This window comes from Micropterus dolomieu, linkage group LG21 (genome assembly GCF_021292245.1).
Source record: "Micropterus dolomieu isolate WLL.071019.BEF.003 ecotype Adirondacks linkage group LG21, ASM2129224v1, whole genome shotgun sequence".
Classification (NCBI taxonomy): domain Eukaryota; kingdom Metazoa; phylum Chordata; class Actinopteri; order Centrarchiformes; family Centrarchidae; genus Micropterus; species Micropterus dolomieu.
In genome coordinates, this window is record NC_060170.1 from 23444005 (window position 1) to 23467886 (window position 23882).

At 41.2% G+C, this 23882-nt stretch overlaps 6 protein-coding genes across 8 annotated transcripts in view; 3 read left to right on the forward strand and 3 right to left on the reverse strand.

Moving 5' to 3' along the window:
• The window catches only part of LOC123960043 (polyubiquitin-B-like), a gene marked incomplete in the record, with an annotated part of 978 nt that extends 286 nt beyond the window's left edge, over positions 1-692 (forward strand). Inside the window, 1 exon segment of the mRNA XM_046034526.1 lies at positions 1-692. Coding sequence (XP_045890482.1) covers positions 1-418 — 418 coding nt within the window.
• A 3200-nt stretch (positions 693-3892) lies between these two features.
• On the forward strand, positions 3893-4839 carry LOC123959931 (polyubiquitin-B-like). The gene is made up of 2 exons (XM_046034280.1): positions 3893-4014; positions 4123-4839. The coding sequence occupies exon 2, from the start codon at positions 4132-4134 to the stop codon at positions 4600-4602; it is 471 nt and encodes a 156-aa protein (XP_045890236.1). The 5' UTR covers positions 3893-4014; positions 4123-4131; the 3' UTR covers positions 4603-4839.
• pxmp2 (peroxisomal membrane protein 2) lies at positions 4836-8672 on the reverse strand. The gene is made up of 5 exons (XM_046034279.1): positions 8453-8672; positions 7935-8057; positions 6217-6379; positions 5465-5584; positions 4836-5351 (listed from the first exon to the last, which is right to left on the reverse strand). Exons 1-5 carry the CDS (start codon positions 8560-8562, stop codon positions 5283-5285), a joined length of 585 nt encoding a protein of 194 aa, XP_045890235.1. The 5' UTR covers positions 8563-8672; the 3' UTR covers positions 4836-5282.
• A 1232-nt stretch (positions 8673-9904) lies between these two features.
• unga (uracil DNA glycosylase a) lies at positions 9905-14047 on the reverse strand. 2 transcript variants are annotated; one of them, XM_046034276.1, is made up of 7 exons: positions 13825-14047; positions 13292-13492; positions 13115-13210; positions 11475-11572; positions 11292-11380; positions 10427-10605; positions 9905-10336 (listed from the first exon to the last, which is right to left on the reverse strand). In XM_046034276.1, exons 1-7 carry the CDS (start codon positions 13912-13914, stop codon positions 10196-10198), a joined length of 894 nt encoding a protein of 297 aa, XP_045890232.1. In that variant the 5' UTR covers positions 13915-14047; the 3' UTR covers positions 9905-10195. The 2 variants fall into 2 exon arrangements, with proteins under 2 accessions (XP_045890232.1, XP_045890231.1); XM_046034275.1 differs by lacking the exon at positions 13825-14047 and having other exon boundaries at positions 13292-13818.
• On the forward strand, positions 13234-16762 carry alkbh2 (alkB homolog 2, alpha-ketoglutarate dependent dioxygenase). Its single transcript, XM_046034277.1, has 4 exons — positions 13234-13717; positions 15452-15730; positions 15812-16010; positions 16090-16762. The coding sequence occupies exons 2-4, from the start codon at positions 15469-15471 to the stop codon at positions 16466-16468; spliced, it is 840 nt and encodes a 279-aa protein (XP_045890233.1). The 5' UTR covers positions 13234-13717; positions 15452-15468; the 3' UTR covers positions 16469-16762.
• Positions 16763-17262: 500 nt separating this feature from the next.
• Positions 17263-23862, reverse strand: usp30 (ubiquitin specific peptidase 30). Of its 2 annotated transcripts, none has more exons than XM_046034273.1 (13): positions 23742-23862; positions 21309-21418; positions 21050-21223; positions 20845-20948; positions 20629-20727; positions 20322-20367; positions 20143-20237; positions 19975-20034; positions 19795-19881; positions 19510-19590; positions 19114-19336; positions 18918-19029; positions 17263-18631 (listed from the first exon to the last, which is right to left on the reverse strand). In XM_046034273.1, the coding sequence occupies exons 1-13, from the start codon at positions 23810-23812 to the stop codon at positions 18397-18399; spliced, it is 1497 nt and encodes a 498-aa protein (XP_045890229.1). In that variant the 5' UTR covers positions 23813-23862; the 3' UTR covers positions 17263-18396. The 2 variants fall into 2 exon arrangements, with proteins under 2 accessions (XP_045890229.1, XP_045890230.1); XM_046034274.1 differs by lacking the exon at positions 23742-23862 and adding an exon at positions 23469-23724.
• Between the last annotated feature and the right edge of the window lie 20 nt (positions 23863-23882).

The window sequence follows — 23882 nt, forward strand, 5'->3', positions numbered from 1 at the left end:
GAACCCACAGGACACAGTGGGATCTCTGAAGATACTGATCCATGAGAAACTAGGAGTCGCCCCTCAGAGCCAGAAGCTGGTGTTCGTGAACGGCCAGAAGACCCCTCTCAGCGACGACTCACAGCCTGTCAGCTTCTACGGCCTGCAGCCGGGCTGCCAGGTGTCTCTGCTGGTGACACAGCCGGCTACCGTCCAGGTGTTCCTCACAAATCTACAGGGGAGGACCAGCACCTATGATATCAAACCTGACGAGACTGTGAACGACTTCAAGACCAAGGTCCAGCACAGAGAGGGGCTCCCTGTGAGCCAGCAGAGGCTCATTTATGAAGGCAGGGAGCTGACGGGTGGTAGACTTTCAGACTACAACGTCAAGGCGCATAGTACCATCAACCTGAATTCCCGTCTGAGAGGAGGCTGAGGACCCTTCTGCTTTACATGTTAGACAAAGATAATCTGCAGATTTTTTGATTATATAGAAATTAGTATTTGTTATTTAATTGTATTTCCATTTCGAAAAAATCAATGCATTCCTTGATCTGTAATTCTGTCATATCTTTACAATGACAATACAAATGCTATACAACACAACCTGGCACGTTATATCCCTTAATTTTATTTTTACAAATGCACGTTTTGATTTTGTCAACTGACAACTGTTAAATATTTTTTTTAAATAAAGCTCTAAATATGAATGTGCATGTGTCTCATTTCCTGTAGCCTATTCTTCAGCTCAGGGGTGAAGCTGTACCCTGTACAGACCACATCCATCAGTAACCAGAGACACACGTAATAACTTAAACTTGACATTATTACAAGATTTAAAAGAGACGGTCTCAATCAATTAATTCCAGGTTTATTGTTATATCTTACACTATTTTAGAAGTGCTCTGCAAGAACCAGTTTTCATCCAGGTGTTTTTTCTGTGAGTAAAACTAGGGAAACTTATAAATAATCCACATGTGTTTATTCACTTTAAAGTTTAAGGGAACATCTACATCAGCATTATGTTTTAATATATGTCTACATATTACAAGTGATACTTTTCAAATTGCTTTTTTCATAATACAAAAAATATATTGGCAGATCCATAATTATGTCTTACAACCATGGATAGGCCAATTTAACAAGACCTGCGACTGCAAAGAAACCTGCCCAATGGCAAAATTAAACACATCCAGTGTATAGTAAACCTTTAGAAGAATAAAGGCTTTCCCCTGGAATATGACTTACTGTAATCAGTAACTTAAAATTTATTTTAAAATAATGCAAAAAAACAGTTTTCCAGTCAAAAGAGGGGCTTTTTTAAATACAATACTCAAAAATATCAAGTATCAAATACCAGTCTGAACAATACAAGACAACATCAAGAGTTACACATTTACATATTTAGATATGGTCCTCTTGACCTAACTGCTGAGTGATTGACGCTGTGATGTGTAGGCCTCCATCTTCCAAGTACGTAGAAATAATGATATTAATAATAATAATGCTTTCCATTTACGATTTCAGTATACATACATTCCACTCCTAGAACATCTTACAGGTTTAAGAAGGGATCTGAATTACATCAACATTTAAAACAGGATTACAGCAAAATGTAAAACATTCAACAGGTTAGCGCTCAGTCCTTGGGATATTTGTTTGAAGGATGGGAACAAGTCATCCATGAGAAACATGAAAAAGGCAGAAGGCCTAGAAAAGGGGTCTCTCAATCGACTAGCAAAGATAATAGTATAAAATCTCAGTACAAAAATGTCAGGGTCCAGGAGCGGTGTCCTCCACCAACTGCTTCAACACTCCAACAACAGGTCTTAACAAATGAGCAAGTTAACACAAAGTGGCAATACACAATGCCAAAAAATAATCAGAAGAACATGCTGTTTCAGTGTTTGTTTGTTTTTAAATCATATAAACTAGTGAGGGGGCTTTATTCAGGTAATCACAATGGCAAAGTCTAATAAGCCAAAATGTGGCTATAGCCTAGCTGTCCAGCACTGTACTTGGGAGCTCACTGTTGCGTCTTAATCTTTAATGTCTGGACCTTTGGGGACACTTTGTTACCATCCAAGTTCATTAAAACCTTCTGGAAGAACTCAAATGTGAATTTGAGTTCCTGAGTGTATAGCAGGGCAAAAAGCATGGCACAACCAAAGGAAATACTTACTAGTTCACTTAGCAGTTCCACACCCTCGACCGCCACTCCATCATCCGCTGGCCTGCCCTCTTCATCAGCACCATCTCTGTAAATCATATAGAGGCCCCATGTTGGTCTGTGCGATCTCTCTTTTAGCTTCCTTACTCTTGACATCTTAATGGTGAAAAATACACAGATCAGCCATTACATTATGACCACCTCTCATAATGTAGGTCTCCCTTTAGCTGCCAAAACAGACCCGACCTGTCAAGCAACACGAACAGGGGGTTCAAGATTCATAATTTGTTCGATGATACACCTGAACAGGCAAAACGTTGATATTTATGATCTGGAAGGGGGTCCAAACTTTCCTATTTATCTTTAAAGCAGTACAGTAACTTCCTCTCATCTTCAAATGTGTAAGGTCACATATCCCATAACTAGACATTGCTTCTTAAATAGTGTACTCTCAACATTAGTGCAGAGTTCACTTGGATTGTTAGTATATTTCATGGAGCTGGGACACACGTTCGAGATATCAGACAAATATCATATCATAAGCAGATTTATTCAGCGAAGCTTGTAGATCTGCTGGAATTTGATGGCCCTGGGTAAACACAGAGAGGTTGTGCTGTGTGTCTCTTCCAACTGCTGGCTGTCGCTTCAACAAGAGGCAGCAGCAAACCAAAAGAGTTATCTCATCATAATACTTTAACTAAATGTGATGCTGGTAACTGCGACTCACTACTTTGGGCCAACTTGCACATCTTTAATTCTTCCTTCAGTCCACGAGGAGGAACCACAGAGAAAGGTGGGACAATTTCTGACTGTTGATGGAAAAACCAAACGGTATTTTGATAAAGTAGTTTTTAACTGTGTGAGATCTTTGCTTACTTTATAGGAAACTTCAGCAAGGCTGTCAACAACCTGCCTGTAATTGTGTGACTTTTGCTGATACCTGCTGTACATCTTTGATGCACAATACCAGCTTTTCTGGAGAAGCTTAAGAGCTGATGCCAGAAAGGCTCACCTCTGGAATTGTTCAGTAACCCTGAAGTTTACATCTCTAGATCAATGAACTATTACAGATAACTACTACTAACCTCCATAATGAGAGTAAAAGATGAAAACTGATAACGGCTGAAAATTACATACCACTGAGAGAGAAATGCAGTTGATTTAAGGATATAAAGATGAATATTTGCTGTACAATGACTCATCCTGCCATGATTCTATGGGAATATCTGAAAGACGCCAGTTTAGATATTTGGATTGGATTTTACTTTGATAATGAAATGGTATCTTTTCACCCAGCTCAATTTAAACGCTCAGTAAACTTTGAAGTTCAGTCGACAACAACAGGCCACAAGTTTCCTGTGTATTGTTGCAATGTACAGCTCTGACACTTGTGTGTTTACAGTGTAAGGTGTTATGAAACCAATGACTACTATTAGAAATGGTTAGTTAATTTGTTATAGTACACACACATATATATAGCCTACTGTATTACCACGACTATTTTAAGAAATTAGCTATCAACAGTAACAGCCCGTTTCTCCACTGCCCCACCTGTTATACAAAACTGGATCATTAGCTGGGAAACTCATAAACTTGCCTTTGGGCAGTGTTAGGAACGATTGCAACATTACATGGAGGATAACATCTGTGTCATGTTAGGAGAATAGAAACCGAAAGTTATGAAGGCAAGTACGGAAAACGAATGTGAAGTAAAGGGGGCGTTGTGTTGAACAGCTGAGGCAGCTTGTATATAAAGTGCGGTGATCGGAAGCCTCTGACAGCTACAGCTGAGCATCTTTGTTTACCTGTCGCCGTCTGAAGACTTGAAGCTTTCCGGAAGAGTTTGCTAACCTGATCACAAGGTAGGAAGCTGTCTTTATCAACGCTGTAATGAACCACGCTGTGGACTTTATTTCAAATAGTTTTTCTAGACTGAACTGATTTTTAAATCGTATTGAATGATCTTTCAGGCCACTTTCATGATGGACATAACGATAGTTACGCTGAATGGGACCCACCACTCCCTGAGGGTGAACCCACAGGACACAGTGGGATCTCTGAAGATACTGATCCATGAGAAACTAGGAGTCGCCCCTCAGAGCCAGAAGCTGGTGTTCGTGAACGGCCAGAAGACCCCTCTCAGCGACGACTCACAGCCTGTCAGCTTCTACGGCCTGCAGCCGGGCTGCCAGGTGTCTCTGCTGGTGACACAGCCGGCTACCGTCCAGGTGTTCCTCACAAATCTACAGGGGAGGACCAGCACCTATGATATCAAACCTGACGAGACTGTGAACGACTTCAAGACCAAGGTCCAGCACAGAGAGGGGCTCCCTGTGAGCCAGCAGAGGCTCATTTATGAAGGCAGGGAGCTGATGGGTGGTAGACTTTCAGACTACAACGTCAAGGCGCATAGTACCATCAACCTGAATTCCCGTCTGAGAGGAGGCTGAGGACCCTTCTGCTTAACATGTCAGAAAGTTAATAATCTGTAGCCTACATTCTTGTTTTCAATATAAATTAACTATTTATTTATTAGTAGGCCTATATCCATTTGAAAACTCAATGCATTCCTCCATCTCTAATTCTGTCATATCTTAAAAACATGTTTCATGTTCAAATGTCATACCCAGCATGTTATAAATTTATTTTTATTCTGTGTTTAATTTTAATAAAGCTCCAAATGTGAATTGTGTCACATGTCTTGTTTTATTTACAGGACAGACCACAACCTCAACACACACATAATCAATGAGAATTAAACTTACCATTATTCCAATATTTAAAAGAGACTGTCTCAATCAATTCATTCCAGGTTTACAGGTACATCTTTCCTCAACGTCATCAGATTTTGGCAGTGCTTTGTAGAAAACACACTTATTATAAACTACATTTTCATTATTTCAAATGCAGTGATGTACCCAAAATATCATAGCAGCATGTTATACAGGCTTATACTCATTGTACAAGTTTGTTAGGAGTTAATCAGAAATCAGTGTTTGATAATTATTCTCCAGCTAGGGAGCAGGTATACAGTAGCAGTAGACCTCCAGTATACAGCCAGATGTTAAAGCCATTGTGAAGAACCAGTTTTCCTCCAGGTGTGTTTTCTGTGAGTAAATCTAGGGAAGCTTCATTTCCTCACAGATGCAAGGTAGGCGTACCAAAATAAGGCGATCATGTTGGCAAACAGCACTCGAAACTGAAAGTCAAAAAACAAACACAGGAACACATAGAGGGGGTAAAGACATTACAAGTGGTGTCAGGATATGATTCATCATTTGTTCTATAGCAGGATGCCAGTAAAATACAAACCTGAACAGGCACAAAGTTGATATTTATGAACTGAAAAGGGGTCCAAACTTTCCAATTCATCTTTAAAGCAGTCCAATAACTTGCTCTCATCTTCTTCTCAAAGTCTCCCCACCCTTTAGCCTGAAAACAGATTGGAATGACAATACATATGCATTTATTTACTATGTAAAAATATTGCATATATTACATGAAGACAGTCGACTAAATGGTAAATATCCAGGTTTAAGCAGTTATATGCACATCACATAGGTGCCATAGGCTAACTAAAAGGGTTATGCTTGCACACTTACTCCAGGTCACAATTTTGACCTCATGAAGATTCAAGTAGGAAGGAAACGTCATTGTAAAAACTTTGTGACATGGAGTAAGTGTGCAGGTGGAACCCTTTTTTCTCTCATTGAAATATCCAGGTTGAAACATCACATGAGTTGCAGTAAATCAGATCTAAGAGGGGCGGCCCACCAATTTTACACATCAAGAACTAGTCATGGGGAGTTCTGCTAAACCTGTAAAAAAACAAACCAGTGTTGGCGGCGTGGTATTTGAAAGACATGAGCATTTATCAGGCAGGAAGGGTCTAATGAAAGATGATATGAAGTTGCATTATGGGAAGTGTAGGATTCTGCATTCAGGATATTCTTGTTTTTTCAAATCCGTCTCTTGTGAGTCCCCCAACTTCATGCCAGTGCAATATATAAAATTGCACCAGTTTAATGAGATGAGTAGGTGGGAGAGCTTCTGAGATGACCCACCTCCAGGATGTTCATAACAAAGTAGAACAGGAGCAAAAAGCCAGGAGCAAAAATCAGCCGATCCAGTAGCAGACGTTTCACTATACAGTACGGGTCTGTGATAGGCATCCACACTTCCATCAGCTGGTAAAAGTAATGGCTCACTGGTCCTGTAATAACCAACCTAGAATAGGCAACAAAATATAATAGTAAGTACGTAAACTTTATTTGTATGCTTTATTAAACATCAACATACAAGACAGAAAACAAAATGACCACTTGAGCCACGTAAAGAGGAAGTAAACTGAAAAACACAGCACGTAATAAAACACCAGCTTAGTACACAGTTCGTGGTAAAAATACATAGTACATAATAAAATACTTGAGATGCAAACCTGGTGCATACAGGTTACCCAAACGCCTGTCTAAACCGGTATGTCTTTAGCTGCCTTTTGAAAGCATCCACAAAACGAGCAGTCCATAGCTCAGGTGCAGCAGCCTCAAAAGCTCTATCACCATGGGTGCGTGGGACAGACAGCACATTTTGGTGATTTGACCTAAGAGAACAAGTTGATGAATAAGGGTGTAGAAGTTCCACCACATCTGCAGAAGCCTGACTGTGCAGTGCTCTGTAAGTAATAGAGAGAATCTTGAACTGGATCCAAAATGCGACAGGGAGCCAGTGAAGGGGTCTTAGTATAGGGGTAATGTGAGACCGTCTATTTGTCCTTAAGGCGGCATTCTGGATTACCTTCAGATAATCAAGGGCAGAAATGCTAAGTGATGAGAATAGCTTGTTACAGTAACCCGTAGATACCAAAGATAAAGGAGATGATTATTATTATTAACAATTATTGTTCCGCATTCTGTTTCGCAGTGGTGTTCTCGTTTTGTCTTGTGTTATAAATCCTGTCCTTTACAGCGGTGGCTCCCGCCCCTCCCTAAAATCACAAACTCACTCTCAGACAGGCTGCGGCATGTTTAGATCAGCTCGAACCGAGATGAGTGGGGGTTTTAACTGTTAGTCACCATTATGAGCATAAGCCTGCGGTACTTTGCACTAGTTCACCAGTCACCAGCTCTGCTCCACTCCATTTGTGCACAATAACTGAGCAGCCCTACTCTGTGTTTGACACAATAGACCACTGTATCCTGATTAAGAGGTTGATATCTGGCATTTTGAGATAATCAGCATCGGCCGCCACCTGCACTGAGGAGGCCAATATATCATCCTTAATGACAGTAGGTCATTATACTGCAGAAAATAAAACAATTGAATGATGTCACTTCTGACAAAGTGTACCCCACTCTCCCTTAAACAGTAGTCACTAAAATCTACCGCAAAACCCAATGTGTTTTTTATTAAATTATTTCACTGATTAATAAAAATTCCATCTAAAACAACACTTTACTGGCTAAGACAACCATGTATATTAGATTGTAAGGTACTCTGCGTGGAATAATGAAATTATACATGACTTTTCTTTGTTTTGATATACTTATATTGGCATTATATTCCGACCACTGGCCACCCTGCTCCCTAAATATCGGCATCGGCCAGTGAAAAAACCCATATCAGTCGACCATTAGGCTACTGTAGATGCTTTGCCATCAGTGACAGTAATTTTGTTGCACACTGACTCTAGTCTAACTGGCACACAAAAAAATTAATTGTCTTGTTGTAGATGAGCCATAAAAAGTATGTCAACCCTCGGTTTTCTTTCTGCATAAAGTCTCACCCATAAATTGCATAGCGTGCAGCTCCAGCTGCGTCGATCTCATTGACCGGGGTTCCATTTTTGGCCTTTTTTCTTGCCTCCACAATCTGAGACAGAAGATTTCCTAAAGCTGAGAGGATGCCACTGAAAATATCAAAGACACACATACTCAACTTTATCAATACACAACAGGTACATTCATAATAAGCTACTCTGATTTAAATAAAATCAGTGTCATACTAGGGGAGGTTTTCCTGGCAGATACTGATTGGCTAATGCTGAAACCACAGGGTAGTCAGGGATCAGATCAAACAAAGTGGTCTGAAAGATAAACTTCAGTCAACAAGTAAGAACAGCAACCCAGTTCAAACAGTAACTTAAACTTAAGTGCAGTGGTTTGACTTTGTCGCTGCTTTAGTAAATGATTACTTATAATTTTTGACTGTTAAACTGAGGAAACACGGCAGAAAGCAAGTATCAGGGTGCAGAACATGAACAAACTAAACATTGAGGGAACAACCAAAGCTAAGCTTACTGACCTTGTTACAGATTTAGTGAGGATGGGGTATTTCTTCAGAAGGACCAGATACTGCTGTAGTAAACGCAACTGAATGGACACATCCCGGACTGGCAGGCTCTCCACAGGCATTGTCAATTGTTTAACTGTCCAAACATTACCACTACGGAACTGACAGGGGCGAAGTTGAAAAGCCACCACGCCGGACTTCTTCCTGCCGACGTCATTTCGTCACTGGTTGAGCCACGCCTTCACGTCGTCGATGTCCCAAACAGGCAACGGCAAAGATTTATATTTTTTTTAAGGCGGCATGTATCAATTTCACCATATCACGAGCAGTTTTTAGTTCTTACATGTCGAACAGCACAAAGGTGATCAAATGCACACGGTTATAGGTTGATCCTACAGTCAAATAATGAACAAAACTCCTTAATTTAATTGTTAATTTTGGTTCTGAAGGTTTCTGTAACTTAAAAACACCATTTTTAACATTGGCGGTTTGCTGCTTACGTTTGTACCATGTAGGGTTTTTCACTGGACTACTTATATTGCAACTGAAAAACTAGAAAAATGGGAGTGTTCTAAAACTTTTGACCGGTAGTGTACATATTGTGTTGATCTTAGTTTCCTTCATTTTATTCCTTTATTCTTTTTCTAAATACTTTCAACCAAACTGTCCTTCAAACGCAACTAAAGGAAAGGCTGATTCTTATCAATAAGGTCATTTAAAACTGTTTGTAGAATGTATAAAGTGTTGAAGAAACATTGTGAGCCAGACTCAGGTATGAAGTTTCACACACTGTTATCAACTGGTTTATTGAGCCCAGCTGAGGAGACACAGTGCCAGCATACTATACTGAACACATCAAATGCCAACACCAAATCTCAAGGATACCATCTTTTGGTCCCTTTCGTGTTTCTCGTCTTCCCTGTAGTTTCCCCAGTTTCCCTATTAAGTCATCTTTAGATGACCTTAACCTAGAACAACAGATCTATCTGATGTTTAGGTTGCAATGCTATGTCATATTGGATTCTAATACTATCCATGAATTGTACTCTCATCTGTGGAGCCAGTAAGTTTTAGTAAACATTCTTGTAAGACTCAACCTTACCAGTTTCCCAGAGAACACCAATGTCAGTTAGCCTGAAGCCTGATCTAGTGTCTCTACCTTATCAACTGTTCCCTCACTAATAAGGACAGTTACATGAGAGAAACAACTAGAGTTGGAAGGACAGTGAACACTTGTAGAGTCAGCTAATGACCCTAAGCTAGACCTGGCTTACTTTTCCCTGTTACATCAATTAAGCCGCCTAAGAATATTCTTTAACATAAAGTATTTTATTTCTATTGATGAAACACCTGAATCATAATAAGGGTATGAGTACAGCTAACTGGCTGGCTTCATAGAAAGTTATCAAAATGTTTTATATTAGACAACACTTAGCAAATTTAGAAACATTGGCATGCAACATCCACTTTTTGCAACCACTTTTAATAGAACCAATATTTCAATAAAAAAGTAAAAAATGCAAACATATTTACAATGTTGAAACTGACAGGTGCAGATGAAATAACTATGCATCCCAACAAATGGTTTCATGAAAGTTCAGTGTATAGCACAAAACTGTAGAATGTAAACTGCCAACATGAACTCTTTCATCTCTGCACGTACTGTTGCTAAAACAGAAAACTGAGAAAGCTTATGGGTCTGTTGGTCTGTAGTTAACCAACATGCATGTTAGAAGAGCCGACATGCAGAACAACTTAAAGTGCCTTCCAGTTCACTGGAGACTTTCCAGATTTCTGTAGCACTTCGTTGGCCTTTGAGAAGTGCCTGCACCCAAAAAATCCTCGATGAGCAGACAAGGGAGAAGGATGTACAGCCTGCAGAACGTGGTGGCGTTTCTATGAACAGAGAAAACAAACTTTGATGAATGAATGAGAAAAAACACTTGGTAATATGGTGCTTGTATTAAAACAACAATGTAGACCCACCCTGTTAATAGTGGCTCCTTTCTTCTGGGCATACGATCCCCACAGCATGAAGACAAGGCCTTCAAGATTGTTGCTGAGCCACTGCACCACAGCATCAGTGAAGGTCTCCCAACCTCTGTCTTTGTGGGAGTTGGCCTGGTGCGCTCTGACAGTCAACACAGCGTTGAGCAGCAACACACCTGGTGAGGCGAGGTCACAGATGTAGAAGGTGGCGGGTCTGTTGAGCCCGGTCTCATCTCGGGGCATCAAACATGACGCCTTGAGAAAGCCAAAGTGCCTGTATTTTACGCACAAGGTACCCTTCAGTGTCCGTATGAGACGCCCCGGGCTTTCTAGTAACTCCAATGTAACACCTCCGCCTTCACGTAATATACTTATTTGAACGAAAACTACAATCTTTTCCTAAACCTAGGAGTATCATACTGACACTGATGACCACATATTAAATAGGCATTTCATACGACACTTTGTCAGGCTTTCTCAAAGAGTCGGTATTTGACGCCTTCAGATGAGAACGTGTTTTATTAACAAGGCCCGGGTCCCTCACTGACACTCCCCTCTTCCCTCTCAAATACTGTATCTCTTTGCACATGTAAATATTACTTCATTTCACACAATTGCACATATTTGTTGTTTGTTAAGTGTAAATCTTTTTTTCCCCCTCTATATTTTATATTTTGTCAATCTATCCCATATTTATATATTTCTACATTTATTTATGTCAACTTTGTGTTTGTCTACGTGTAGCACCTTATCTCCAAAACAAATTCCTTGTACAAGTAAAAACTACTTGCAATAAAAGCTGATTCTGATTGGTCTGTAATGACCAACAGCTCTCTTGTCGCGAGACTGCGCGTTAACCTACCTTGTTTGGCCCATCCAGTCAGATCTCCATGTCCAGGGTGCTGAAAGCCTTCAATGTCAGAGATGAGTTCTTTGTACATGTTCTCCAAACTGGAAATGAAAAGGATCAAAGCTGTGATAAATATGTCACCATCAGATTTTAAAGTAAGGAGTTTTTAGGCAAGGGTTTAAAAAGTATTGAAACCTGGGTGGAGGAGGCACTGGTCTTTTAACACTGAAGCACAATCCATGGGCTTGGTTAGGACCATGATAAGGATCCTGGCCAAGAATCACAACTTTCACCTGGATTTAGAGACAGATCTTAGAGTGAGGCAACAATTAATGGCAAACCAAGGGACTCTTCAGATTTAACACTTAACACACACTTATACACAGGTAATACTGCAGATGATTCTGTGCACAGGGCTTTCACTAACTCTTTACTCAAAGAAAAAAGTGAATATTGAATCGATTTAAATCAGCCCGCTAATATTTACTTTAAACTGATTTTCCATTTGTTGTCCTCAGCTGCTGCTTGTGTAGGCTTGTTGTTGTCAGTCTAGCACTGATGTCACTAGTTGTAGTTGCTTAGCACAGAGACCTTTTGCTACGTTTGCACCTCCCGTCCCGACTAAAACGGTGAAAACGAAGATCTAAAACGGAGAATTTTGGAAACGCTGCTGCCCCCATTTTGCGTTTCGAAACTCTGGAGGGCGTTTTCGTGAAGACGGGCAAAAACGGACTTTAGAAACGATGACGCAGACACTCGGCTCTCTGATTGGGTCTTATAAATCATGCAAAGCAGAAACACAATACCACTGACAGAGTTAGTTGGGAGAGTTGGTATTTTTAATAAAATATTCTGTACCATGCAAATAACACTTAGGCCTTTCTGCCTACACTTGTACTGTGCATGTCAGCATTTACTTTACAACGACTCCCAGTCTGTTTCCGCCGCCACACTCCCGTGTTACATTCAGTAACAGTCCCAGCTCGTTATTGGTGCATGCAAAAAAACTGGTCTGATTCTTTGTCTGCATTTCTTTATTCTTTCGCCAAATCTTGTGTAACTACAGAATAGACCATCTGCTTCATGTTTACACCGGCACGCACATACCCAGTGTACCTGACCGGCCAATAGATGTGCGTTTTCAGTCGTTTTAATGTAGATTGGGATCAACTCTGATACGCAGCTAAAACGCTGGTGTGGACAGAGATCATATTCGTTTTAATTCTCCAGTTGTAAACTAAAACTGAGTAGTGTGCATGTGGTCCAACTATGACACAATTCAACACTACCTTAGTGTGATTAAAAAAAGGAAGTCTCACCACTTCTGTGACAAAACAGAAATTTTTGATTAGACCACATACAGCCATGCATAATTACACAATTCATCCACTTGCCCTGAAATGTTAAATCCAGTTTTAAACTTCAGATTTAAAGAATGTTTGATCCTGTCAATAGTTAAAAGGACTTATGTCCTCATCACAAGGAACCTCAAGCACTCAGGGCAGGAAAAATTAAGTTGTTTTTTGTTAACATTGCCCTCTGCAACAGCCTCCTTCAAAGCCTCAAAAAAGCCAAACTGCTGCAAATCTTAAAATGCACTTACTGACTTTGTAACATTATAGTTCAATGATTTTATGTAATATCTTTTCATTCATTTTCCCCTTTTCCCATAAAGCACCATCAAAACTTTTGTTATAAATAGTTCTACATACATAAAATATGCCTGCTTATGTCATAGTGCTCATAAACCGACAGCTGATCACTATTAAATGCTTTACACTTTGGTGTCAGACACTGTCACAGGTCAGGGAAAGTGTCCGTGCAGTTACACTTACATCCCGGATGTCACACATCTGCGTCCAGGTGAAGACATGTTCAGCAGGTGGGTACACAGTGTGGCGTTTCCTCTCATCAGAAACAAAGGTCATCAACTATGGCAAAGATATTAAAGTTATTAGAAGTGTTCAAAACAACAGATACGCCACGTACAGTGTGTTGACTCTTCCTCTCACTTGTTTAAAGTAGGTCTTTCCAAACTCAGCCGACAGTCCTTTTCTCCAGCTCTCCCCAAACCCTGGAGGTATTTGAGCGGAAGCGAGTTTCTCCAACGCTGCTCTCTTGTTGCGGGCGATCCTGTCCAGCTGCTCCGGGGACAGAGGAGCAGGAAGAGGGCTGCAGGGCTCTGGCTCCACCGCCGAAGACTTCGGCTTCTTCTGCAGAATTTTAGTGTATTGAGCAAAATACAGAGGCGGTGAGAAGCGTGCAGCTGGAGGTGAAACTGGCCTTAGAAGCCGTCGACAACGTAGCGCAAACATAGTGCTGTGGTAGCCGGGAGCATAATTTCACAACAATCAAGAACAGAGTGGCGCTTGTGAAGGCAGCTTGGATTACGCTGAACGTGTAAACGACAGATCCCTCACTGTTTGACATATACTCGTGTAAGTACTCTGTAAATGATTATATGTTAATAACGTTGTGTTTTAACATTGCAAGCCGGACATGTGGCCAGAGTTAGCGGTTAAACTGAAGCAGAAGTGACTCTCACCGGGTCTGCAGCATCCTCCTCGGCTCCATTTAAAGTCCTCTTCTTCGATATAGGCGTGAAAAAAGAATTAATCGTTTTCTGTCCAATCATATTGGAAAAACACCTGGGCGGTTAGCTGCCGTAAACTAATTAACTTAATGTGGGAGAGAAGCTGCAGTGTGCTCCTCGGAAAACCAGAACTCCCTCACCGGGATCAAAGTAATTCGCGCCAAAACAAAGTGACGAAAGCAGATTTATGATAATGAGCTGAGCGCCGTTCAAGACAAACTGCTGCTTGCAAACGTATTTTGCTCAGTTTGCTGTAGGTAAAGCACCCAGCATTCATCTGAGGCAAATGTACGTTTGCTTAACTATTTTAGAATAAAGAATATATAAAGATAAGAGTATAAAGTGTCATTGTCCAAGATAACTTGGACAGAATCCTTCTCTCTGACACCACCTGCAGAGAGTCCAGCTCCTCCCCCACAACGTCACTGGCCTTGCAGGTCAGTTTGTTGAGTCTGTTAGCATCCGCTACCCTCAACCTGTTGCCCCAGCATATAACAGCAAACAGGATGGCACTGGCCACAATAGACTCATAAAACATCCTCAGCATTGTCCGGCAGCTGTTGAAGGACCTCAGCCTCCTTAGAAAATAGAGATGGTTTGGCCCTTCCTATAGAAGGCTTGGGTGTTCTTGGCCCAGTCCAGTTTATTGTCAATGTGCACTCCCAGGTATTTGTAATCCTCCACACTGACCCCCTGAATGGAAACAGGGGTCATGGTGCCTTGGCTCTCCTTAGATCCACAGCCAGCTCCTTAGTCTTTGTCACGTTGAGCTGCAGATGCTTATGCTTAAGTCCCCCACCACAGCTCTGTACTTGGTCTCATCACCCGTGCTGATACAACCAACCACAGCAGAGTCATCAGAATACCTCTGAAGATGGCAGGACTCTGTGTGGTAGTTGAAGTCCGTGGTGTAGATAGTGAAGAGATAGGGAGAGAGGTAAGTCCCCTGTGGTGCCCTGGTATTGCTGACCACGCTGTCTGAGACACAGTGTTTCAGGTGCACATACTGTGGTCAGGTAGTCAACAATCCAGAACATGAAGGGGGCATCCACCTGCATCGCTGTCAGTTTCTCACCCAGCAGGGCTGGCCGGATGGTGTTGAAAGCACTGGAGAAATCAAAAAACATGACCCTCACAGTACTCGCTGGCTTGTCCATGAATGCCCCAGATGTTTTGGTTCCCTGTTCTTTTGTGTAAGGATTTGCTGCTTTTAAAAAAAATCAATAAATAAATTTAATATTTTTACGTTTTTAACTGTTTTATTATATCACCTTGGCCTCGTGAAATTATGATGGCCATTTTCACTATTTAATCTTTTATATAAAAAGATTTATTGAGAAAATATATCATTAATTGATCATCAAAATTATGATTAGTTGCAGCCAAACCTTTTATTAAAAGCATTGTGAATTCAGCAAAACAGAACAAATTTAAACTAAAAACAATTTAACTATTGGGAGAAATATGGTACAGTCACCCATTTCACTCAATTGCAGACTGACATCGAAGATGCTTGTTTCACATTTATTTAAGCTTAATAATCAGTGTTAATGTTTCATTCTTCTTTGCCTCATCCAAGTGCAACAGGTTACTGCAATGGAAAAGTTTGTGGTTCAGGGAAAGAATAAACGCTCCTGCACCACTGATGCAAGAAGTCCATGGAAGAAGATCAAACCGAGTGATGAGAGGATGGAGCAGCAGCAGGAGGAGGAAGACGCTTTAGCAGAGTTCTCTCATCCTGTTCCCTGGCAAAAAATAGAGGCAGAGGGACTAGACTGCGATTATGCTCTGCTGTTCTCCAAAGAGGAAGCTGACCACCTTTTTAAACAGCTGGAGGAGGAGGTGGTGTACTCAACAGGTACAACATCAAACCTTTTCCTCCAAAGTTATGACCAGAAGTTTCAGTGTACTTAAAGGACTGTGGCTGTTTTTGTTCCAGGGGAAGAAGCAAAGGTCCAGGTGTTTGGAAAGGTGTACAATATCCCGAGAAAGCAGGCGACATATGGAGATGCAGGTCTAGCCTACACTTATTCTGGGGTGACACGGTTAGCCTCTCCATGGACTCCAACATTGGAATATATTCGGGATTCTGTCACAAAAGCAACCGGACAAACATTTAACTTTGTTCTGGTCAACAGGTGAGAAATTACTGAAGTTAAAGTAAAGGTCACAGTTTGATATTTGTCTCCCTGCTGTAAGTGTTCTTCTCTCCTCCAGGTACAAAGACGGGCAGGATCACATGGGTGAGCATCGGGATGACGAGAAAGAGCTGGACCCCCTCTGTCCCATCGCCTCTGTTTCTCTGGGAGCGGCACGAGACTTTATCTTCCGGCACAGAGATGCTCGGGGAAAACAGAGCCGGCGACAGATTGAACTCGTGAAGCTGGAACTCGCTCATGGGAGCCTGCTCCTCATGAACCCACCAACCAACACTTTTTGGTACCACAGCCTCCCTGCTCGCAAGAAGATTTTCCTACCTCGTATCAACCTCACCTTTAGACGCATCCTGCTAGACAGAAAGAAATTACAGCATGGATTATCATCTGGGCCTAAGAAACATCTGATTAAAAGGGGCTCCAAGTTAAGCTTAATGTAGATAAGCCCCCTTGCTGTCATTGGGCACATGGCCACATATCACCAATCTAAAGTGTTTGTTACTGTTGCAGATGAGTCTGAGGGACTAAATGACAGCACAAGGTGAAATAACTGAGGACTGTCAAGTGGGACTCTGGAGATTAAGCACATTTCACAGTGAATTAGTGGTTTTAAAATGACCCAAATCTCTGACTGACTCAAGGTCAAACTACCACTAAAGCTCCTTTCATCAGGTTCAGTTTTATGTAGCAGCTGGCAATGTTAATGTTAATAAAAACAATTCTTCACAGTTCAATCTCCTTGGGAAAAATATGGGTTGTCATTGAGCGCAGAACATATTGGTTACATTTAGCTTCTTGTGTTGCATTAGAATACACTTTGACAGATCAATGGGGAACTGAATTTCTACAAGTTCATAATTTTGGCAAAATAAACCTATCTCAATGTCAGTTCACTAGCTTTTTTCCCCCCAGAGCTTTCAAACCCATCTCAAGGTCTTTATAAGCTTTGGAACTCCATCTGAATAATTATTTTCTCAGTTTCTGCCTTTGATATTAAGCAAAAATGTACCACTTACCTCTAGTGTAAATCTTCAGTTTAAAAATCTTCAGCGAGGACCGCATGCTTGGTCAGCTTTAAGAAAATTCTTGCATCTGGAAGCGATTCAGTGTTTTGGACACTTCAGTAAGTGGGTGCTTGATCTTTGGCTTGTCTACTGACCCATGCTCTCTGTTTTCTCAAAAGTAGCAAATTATTATCTTGCTCTTAAGAATAAAACTCTAAAGGGCACATTTGTTGAATTTTTCATATTTTAATACCTGAAAACAATCACCTTTACAGATTGCACACAAAAAACACACAATCTCACATGAATATACATTAGTGCAAATTGCAAACATTTACAAGGGGTTTTGAACCAGGCCATTTTTCAGTTTGACCTGGTTGGTTTGGTAGGAGCAAAATGGCAGTTATCAGTTACACAGAATTTAAAATATTCAGGATAACTTGCCCAAAAATCAACAGAGAGCAGATCATTACTGATTTGTTAAACTGTTACACATCAACACCATGCCAAATGGCTCTGATGCATCATATTGTATCTGTAGCACACATGGTTTCATATGTTAAAAATCTCGAGCATTAAAGTAGGTTAAACACTTTAACCTTAACTGTGCAGGTCTACAAATCGCGACAGTGTAAAGATTATTGGAAACATAGAAAAATATCAATTTCAACTTAGCTTATGAACGATGTCAATTGAAACAATATTTCCACTACAGTTTACATACACTGCTGGGAAACATTAGGCAAATTAGATCAGGTTAGACGATAGAGACCCAGAGTTAAGGAAAATTCTACCTATTTGTTTTTTCACAATATGTAACAACCTCTAAGTAACATATCCAAGAATGCCTAATCAGCTACTTCTGTCTGCGTCTGTAATGTACAGGCAGTGGACAAAATAACAGGAGCAACTTCAAGCATATTGCATTCCAATTTAACACCAAAAGCTACAGCATCATAAAAATGCCACAGTCAAGGCCTCTGACAACCTTCGCCAGGTGTTCCTGTTTTTTTGTCCCATAGAAGCCAAAATGTTACATGACTGAAACCTGTTACCTGTGTCACATGAAATATATCTGACTAAAAATCCTGCAGGTCCGTAATCTTTGGGATTGAGAGCCTCCAAATCTCGACCACATAAAGTGTCCACTCATGAATTTAATGTCAGAACATACAGAACGACCTGTTGCTGTGATCCATGGTGCTATGTTATTGTTGTTATCTCTACAATACTAGGGTGGCTTTCCTCTCTGGTCTCATTGTGACAAATCAAACTGTTGGTAACTGCACTGTAACTGGCACATACCGTGACAGTTTGACTGGAAAGGCAGACGTCAGTCAGACTGTGAGGTTGTAAGCTACTGGTTACTCCTCTGATGAGCGCACAGCGAGATTCAGTCTTCGGACTCTCTCGTAGAAGAGCATGTAAGCGTTGGAAGACAGCACCTCGTGCAGGCTGGCTTTTCGTACCGAGTCGTCTGACACCCAAAGCCAGGAACTGAAGGGTGAAGGGCTGCGACGGTATGTGACGAAATGTCCTGAGTGCATGTCACCGTGGTGAACCAGAACAGCCGTGAGCTGGAAAAGGTACTCTGCAGAACTGGAAGGAAAGAATAAAGGAAGATAAAAGAAAAACAAGTTTATGGTAAGCGTCAATTCTCATGGGTATAGTTTCTCCAGGTCTCTGAACTATACTGGTGGTATGAACACCATTTTATCCTAAAGATATTCCCTCATTTGGTGTTTTGATGACTGTGTCAAACACATTAGTCTAAAATCTCTCATAGGTGTTTAACAGGGTTGAGATCTGGTAACTTTGGTGAATGTCTGAAAAGGCCTGTTGCACGAGTTCTTTGTATTGTTACGCCTTCATTTTAACTGACTACCTGTAGTCATATGTGAGGCCGAGCTGAGGGTTCACACCAGGTGAGTGAAGAAATACAGACGAACACGTTCCATTGGAAAAAGGGTTGTTGTTGTTGTTACGGTGCTCCACATCTGGAAAACAAAATACAACACACAAATGATTACAAAAAAACAGAATGTGACACAGAATGATATTACCTGACAAATCCAACGTACCAGTGCCATTCGCAGTGGGCTTCTCCACTGAATCATCTGAATTATCTGCCTTTATGGGCTTTGGAGCACATCTGACCCGCTGACTTCTCTGTGCGGAAGCATTGTGTTTGTAGCGGTCCATCGATAGGTACTCTGTGAACTGCACATGCTCCTGTCTTTTGATGGGTGTTCCTTCACTGGACCACGTCAGTCTTTGTAAATGGATGCAGAGGCACTGGGGGAGCTAGAAGAGGGAGGAAAACATTAGACAAGAGAGATTTTGTTAACAGCTGTCATTAAGAAACAATGGGAAGTTTTGATCTACCCAACATTTTCCTGTTGTACTATCTAGTGACTAACATTGAAGGCTATTCATATTCAGCTAATAGTGACATGATAAATACATATGACAGTTACCTTTCCCAGTTTTAGCTGTTTAATAAATGTTGTCCTCTGGCTTTCCAGAACTTGCCCCTTCATTGTGGTCCCTTGTTGAAGCTGAGAAATGAAACAAAAATCAGGAAAAATATCTTTCTAAAGACAGACGTATGCCTGTCAAGTGTAAAATATAACATTCACATGAATGCAAATGGACCTTGATACAAAGTGTTGTGACAAGGATTTCCTGTCTATAGTGTAATCACATATTTAACAAAATGACAACCAGAATTTGGCAAGACACTGGTACTGTAGTGAGCATACCTTGGTGCAGTTTTCACACTCCACTTCTTTGATGGTTTCTGAGGAGATGAAATGCTGAAGACACTGATCTAAAGAGATAGGTCGACCCTGAGGAAAAACACAGATCAAATTATGAAAAAACTGAAAGACAAAAAGCTATAAGTAAGTTGTGATTTACGTGTTTGTGACATTTTTGCTTACCCACTGAGGTAAAGGGATGGACAGGGAGAGGCTCTCAAATGAGTCATACCGTACCGGACTCTAAACAGAAGCAAAGCAGATCTATAAATCATCTCGAGAAAGTTAAAAGTCAAAGAACACAAACTAACTTTCTATTCCCTTTCTAGCAAAAAAAAAAAACTAACTCACTTGTTGTTCGCAGCGCTTGCATGACATGTTGCTTGTTAAACGACCGTGAAAAGGATGGTGAAACTTCCAAGGACTTGGTATCGGATGAAGTGGTGCTGCAAAATGAAAAATTACTACACATTAAAGATATTTCTTTGGGGTTTGATATTCTAAGCTCCAAAATGTCTTTGTCTTCTTACCTCGACTTCTGCAGGTCATAGTTTTCTCATCTTGATCAGGGAGACTCTGGTATAAAACAAACATGTACACACAGAATAACTGGGAGTGCAGAGCCAGATTTGTCATTTCTGACACTTCTTCAGCACCACTACAGTTCACATGCGGAAATTTTAAAAGGTGTAGGAGGCAGTAGTGCAAAAACCCCCCAGACTACACATGTGCTCCAAAACTGCTGAACTGAACTGCACAGCATACTGGAAGCATCGGCATGCTAGAGATATTTGTGTGCGGTTTTAGGGACAAGGAAGTAGGGAGATGACAACTTGCCTCAAGTGACTGCATGTCAAACAAGTGAGTGACTTTGGGTTGACGATCCCGCTCCTCCTCCAGAGAAGACGTAAGGACATGAAAAAGTTCATGTGCATCCTGAGAGGGGATAAACCGACACGAACAGACAACTGTTAAGACTTCGATAAAACACTGCACCATTCGTTAAATATATAGATAGATAAAAAATGCCATTCAAAAGCATTATTGACTTACCTGCTCTTCAAATGAACTGATGTGCCACCGGTACAGTCTGAGAACATCCAGGAGGCATCCGGCATCAAGTACATCTTCCTCTCCAGGCTCCTCACTGGACAGAGCTGACAGTGCAAAATCAATATCCATGTCAAAAATATGAATGAACACATGCATGTCCACTAGTATGCTCTATTGACTTATATAACAGACTGCTTTTACATACCTTTGAGAAGCTGAAGCAGTGTCGTGGACAGCTGGTTATCTTTGCATGACTGGATTAGAGGCGAACCTGAAAACTTCTCCAGCCACTTGATGAAGGACGGACATGCTGCCAAGCCCTGAAGCAAAGAGTTCAGGAAGCATGTGTTGCCTAAGTTCAACAGACCAGGAACCATACCTGAAAGCAAACATGAGTTGTTGTAAGTAACTACTTTGCAACCCTACATATAATCTGTGTATTACATTGCCATACTGTTTCTAACCTCTCTTTTTCTTCTTTCGCTCTGTAATTGGGCCCCACAAAACGTATACTCCAGCCGCAATCGCAGCAGCTATCCCACCGATGACACCCCAGTTCTTTATCATCTTGTTTCTGAAAAGAGTGTTAACGAAGAACAATGGTGTCTTTGGATGGAGGGCAGTAAAAGACAAAAGATACAGGTAAATACACGCATTCATACAATAATCAATAGCATCATCAATAACACTAGTAACGCAATGTTTGTTCCTGGCTAATAACTCTTATTTCCTAATTGCTTATGCCTCAGAAGTATAGAAAACGGCTATTATTCCCCACAAACTTTGCTTTTGTCACAAAAGTCATATTTTTCGTTCACATAAAGTCAGAAAAAACCCCAGCTATGAATAAAAAATAACATGTATTTATACACCGGCTTTGATCTTCGCCTCATCAACTTAGGGAAGAAGTCTTGAAAGGTTTTTTAATTACTGCCATCTCCTTATCTAGAGCTCTAACAAATTGTTCCATATGGCCTGGTTTGATATGCATCAGCACCTTCCGGGGATCCACCAGTGGCTCCCACTTGACATTGTTCCTACCCACAGAGAACTCGGTACACTGTGACCAGTCCCGCCTGAGGTAGAGCGCCTTGGTGTCCCTGTGGGCCCAAAGACAAAGATAGCAGGGAAACATGGTAAAACTGCCTTGGAAACCCATTGGGAATGCCACCATTTTAAAGTCTCCAATGAACTCCCAACTGTACTCATCATACTTCAAGGCGTGTCTTTATGCAGTTGTAATCCTTTTTGAGGTGCACCGAGGGAGCCAGAGGAAGAGACGGGTACTTGTTACCATTATGGAGCAGCATGGTTTTGAGGCTGGTGGATGCCGGAAGGTGCTGATGCTACCACAACACATTAAAACGGGCCTTAAGAAACACTTTGTCAGAGCTCTAGATAAGGAGTCGGTACCTCCAAGGCTTCTTCACTTCTTCTTACACTGTGTCAAGTAATCCTAATACCATGTCTAACACCTGTTTTTGGGCACTATCAAATTGATTATTGGCAGGAATACCAACAGATTGTTTTATTGAGTGCACATTTTCTTATATCTGTTGATATGCTTCTCTAAATGTCAAACCAAAAGAGTGAACTAACTAGGATGGTCCAGGTCTGCAGCAAAATCACTGGTACTCAACAGAAAAGTACAGCTTAATAAAGCAGAGTATATTCTGTGTGACATCCTCTACACCAGACCTTCAGACCTTGCAGTCAAGTTCTCATTTTTGAGTCTCTTTTGCCAAAACCAAAACAGAGTTCATAGAAAAGTTATAGTCATTTTGGAGGCGGTAGTTTTAAGCGAGGTTGAACTGTATTGTGTTATACTGAAATTTCCTTCTGACCTCATTAATATAAATGCTGCAGAGAAAATGTAAGATACAACCCTCAATATAATACAATACATACAATTCAACGACGAGTCCACACACCTCACCTAAAACCGTTCCAACAAAAACTGAACATTATAAGCTTGAAAGCATGAAAGTAGGAATTGTTGCAAGGCTGTTTGTATTAAATACTGCATTTTAGCTAAGTTTACCCAACAAACTGGCAGCTGCGTGAATGTTGTGTTTTCGTGCATGTGATTTCATCAGCAAGCGAAGCAGTGCTGCACAGCCTTGTCTTTCTCAGTGAAGCATGTAGTTGACGGGTTGTAAACGGACTTGAAGCTTTTAGGGCACTCTTATCATTGCGTTTTCTTCTTCTATTTATTATGATTGCATGCTCTCCCTCTCTCGCTCTCTCCCATTAAGACCCAGACAAAACAACGCGTCAAGTAATGCAAATTAATTGCATTAAGAATGTGATCCATTAACCTTTGAGCCGCTGATCTGTGTGGTAAAAGAGACCTTACGCAACTTCAGATCAAGCAAAGCCTCTTCCAACTTAGCCTCGTCTGCTAGTGCCACTGTTAGCAAGCTTCAAAAGGTTATTATGTTATTTTGCAGCCGCTGCCTTATCTAGTTTTCTCGACATTATCTAGACGTTTTCTAGTTATAAACGATACTAACCACCCCCACCTCACCAGCTACGTGTCACCACCACGAACCAGCGCTCACTGTCATTTGCATGCTCATTAGCATACAGTAGAGGCACTAGCTTTAGCGTTTAGCCTAACTTACCGACAACACTGAGGTTAGGCTGCCCTCGGCGTATTATGTCGCCTCCATAAATGCATATCCAAGGTGTTAAATAGTCACTGCTACGTATCTCCTTCAGCAGCTTTTGTAACTGTAACGTTTGTTAAACCGGACTCTGTGTCTGCATGTCCTCCTGTCTGCGCATGTTACACTTTGGGTCCAGTTTACGGCGGCGGCGTGACCCGCTTTCCTCCTGTCCCACTAAAATAAGCTTTAGTTGTGGTTTGGCAGGGAGAGGGAGGGGGGAGGTTTTACCTGACGATGGGTCCGGTGCCAAGGAACTCCCCAACAAGCTTATCAGAGCTTTCTGGTCTGCACCACAACATCCTGCTTTCATTGCGGAACTCCCGCCTTTTGGGGCATGTTTCAGGCCGGACCCACGGGAGAGCGTACCGA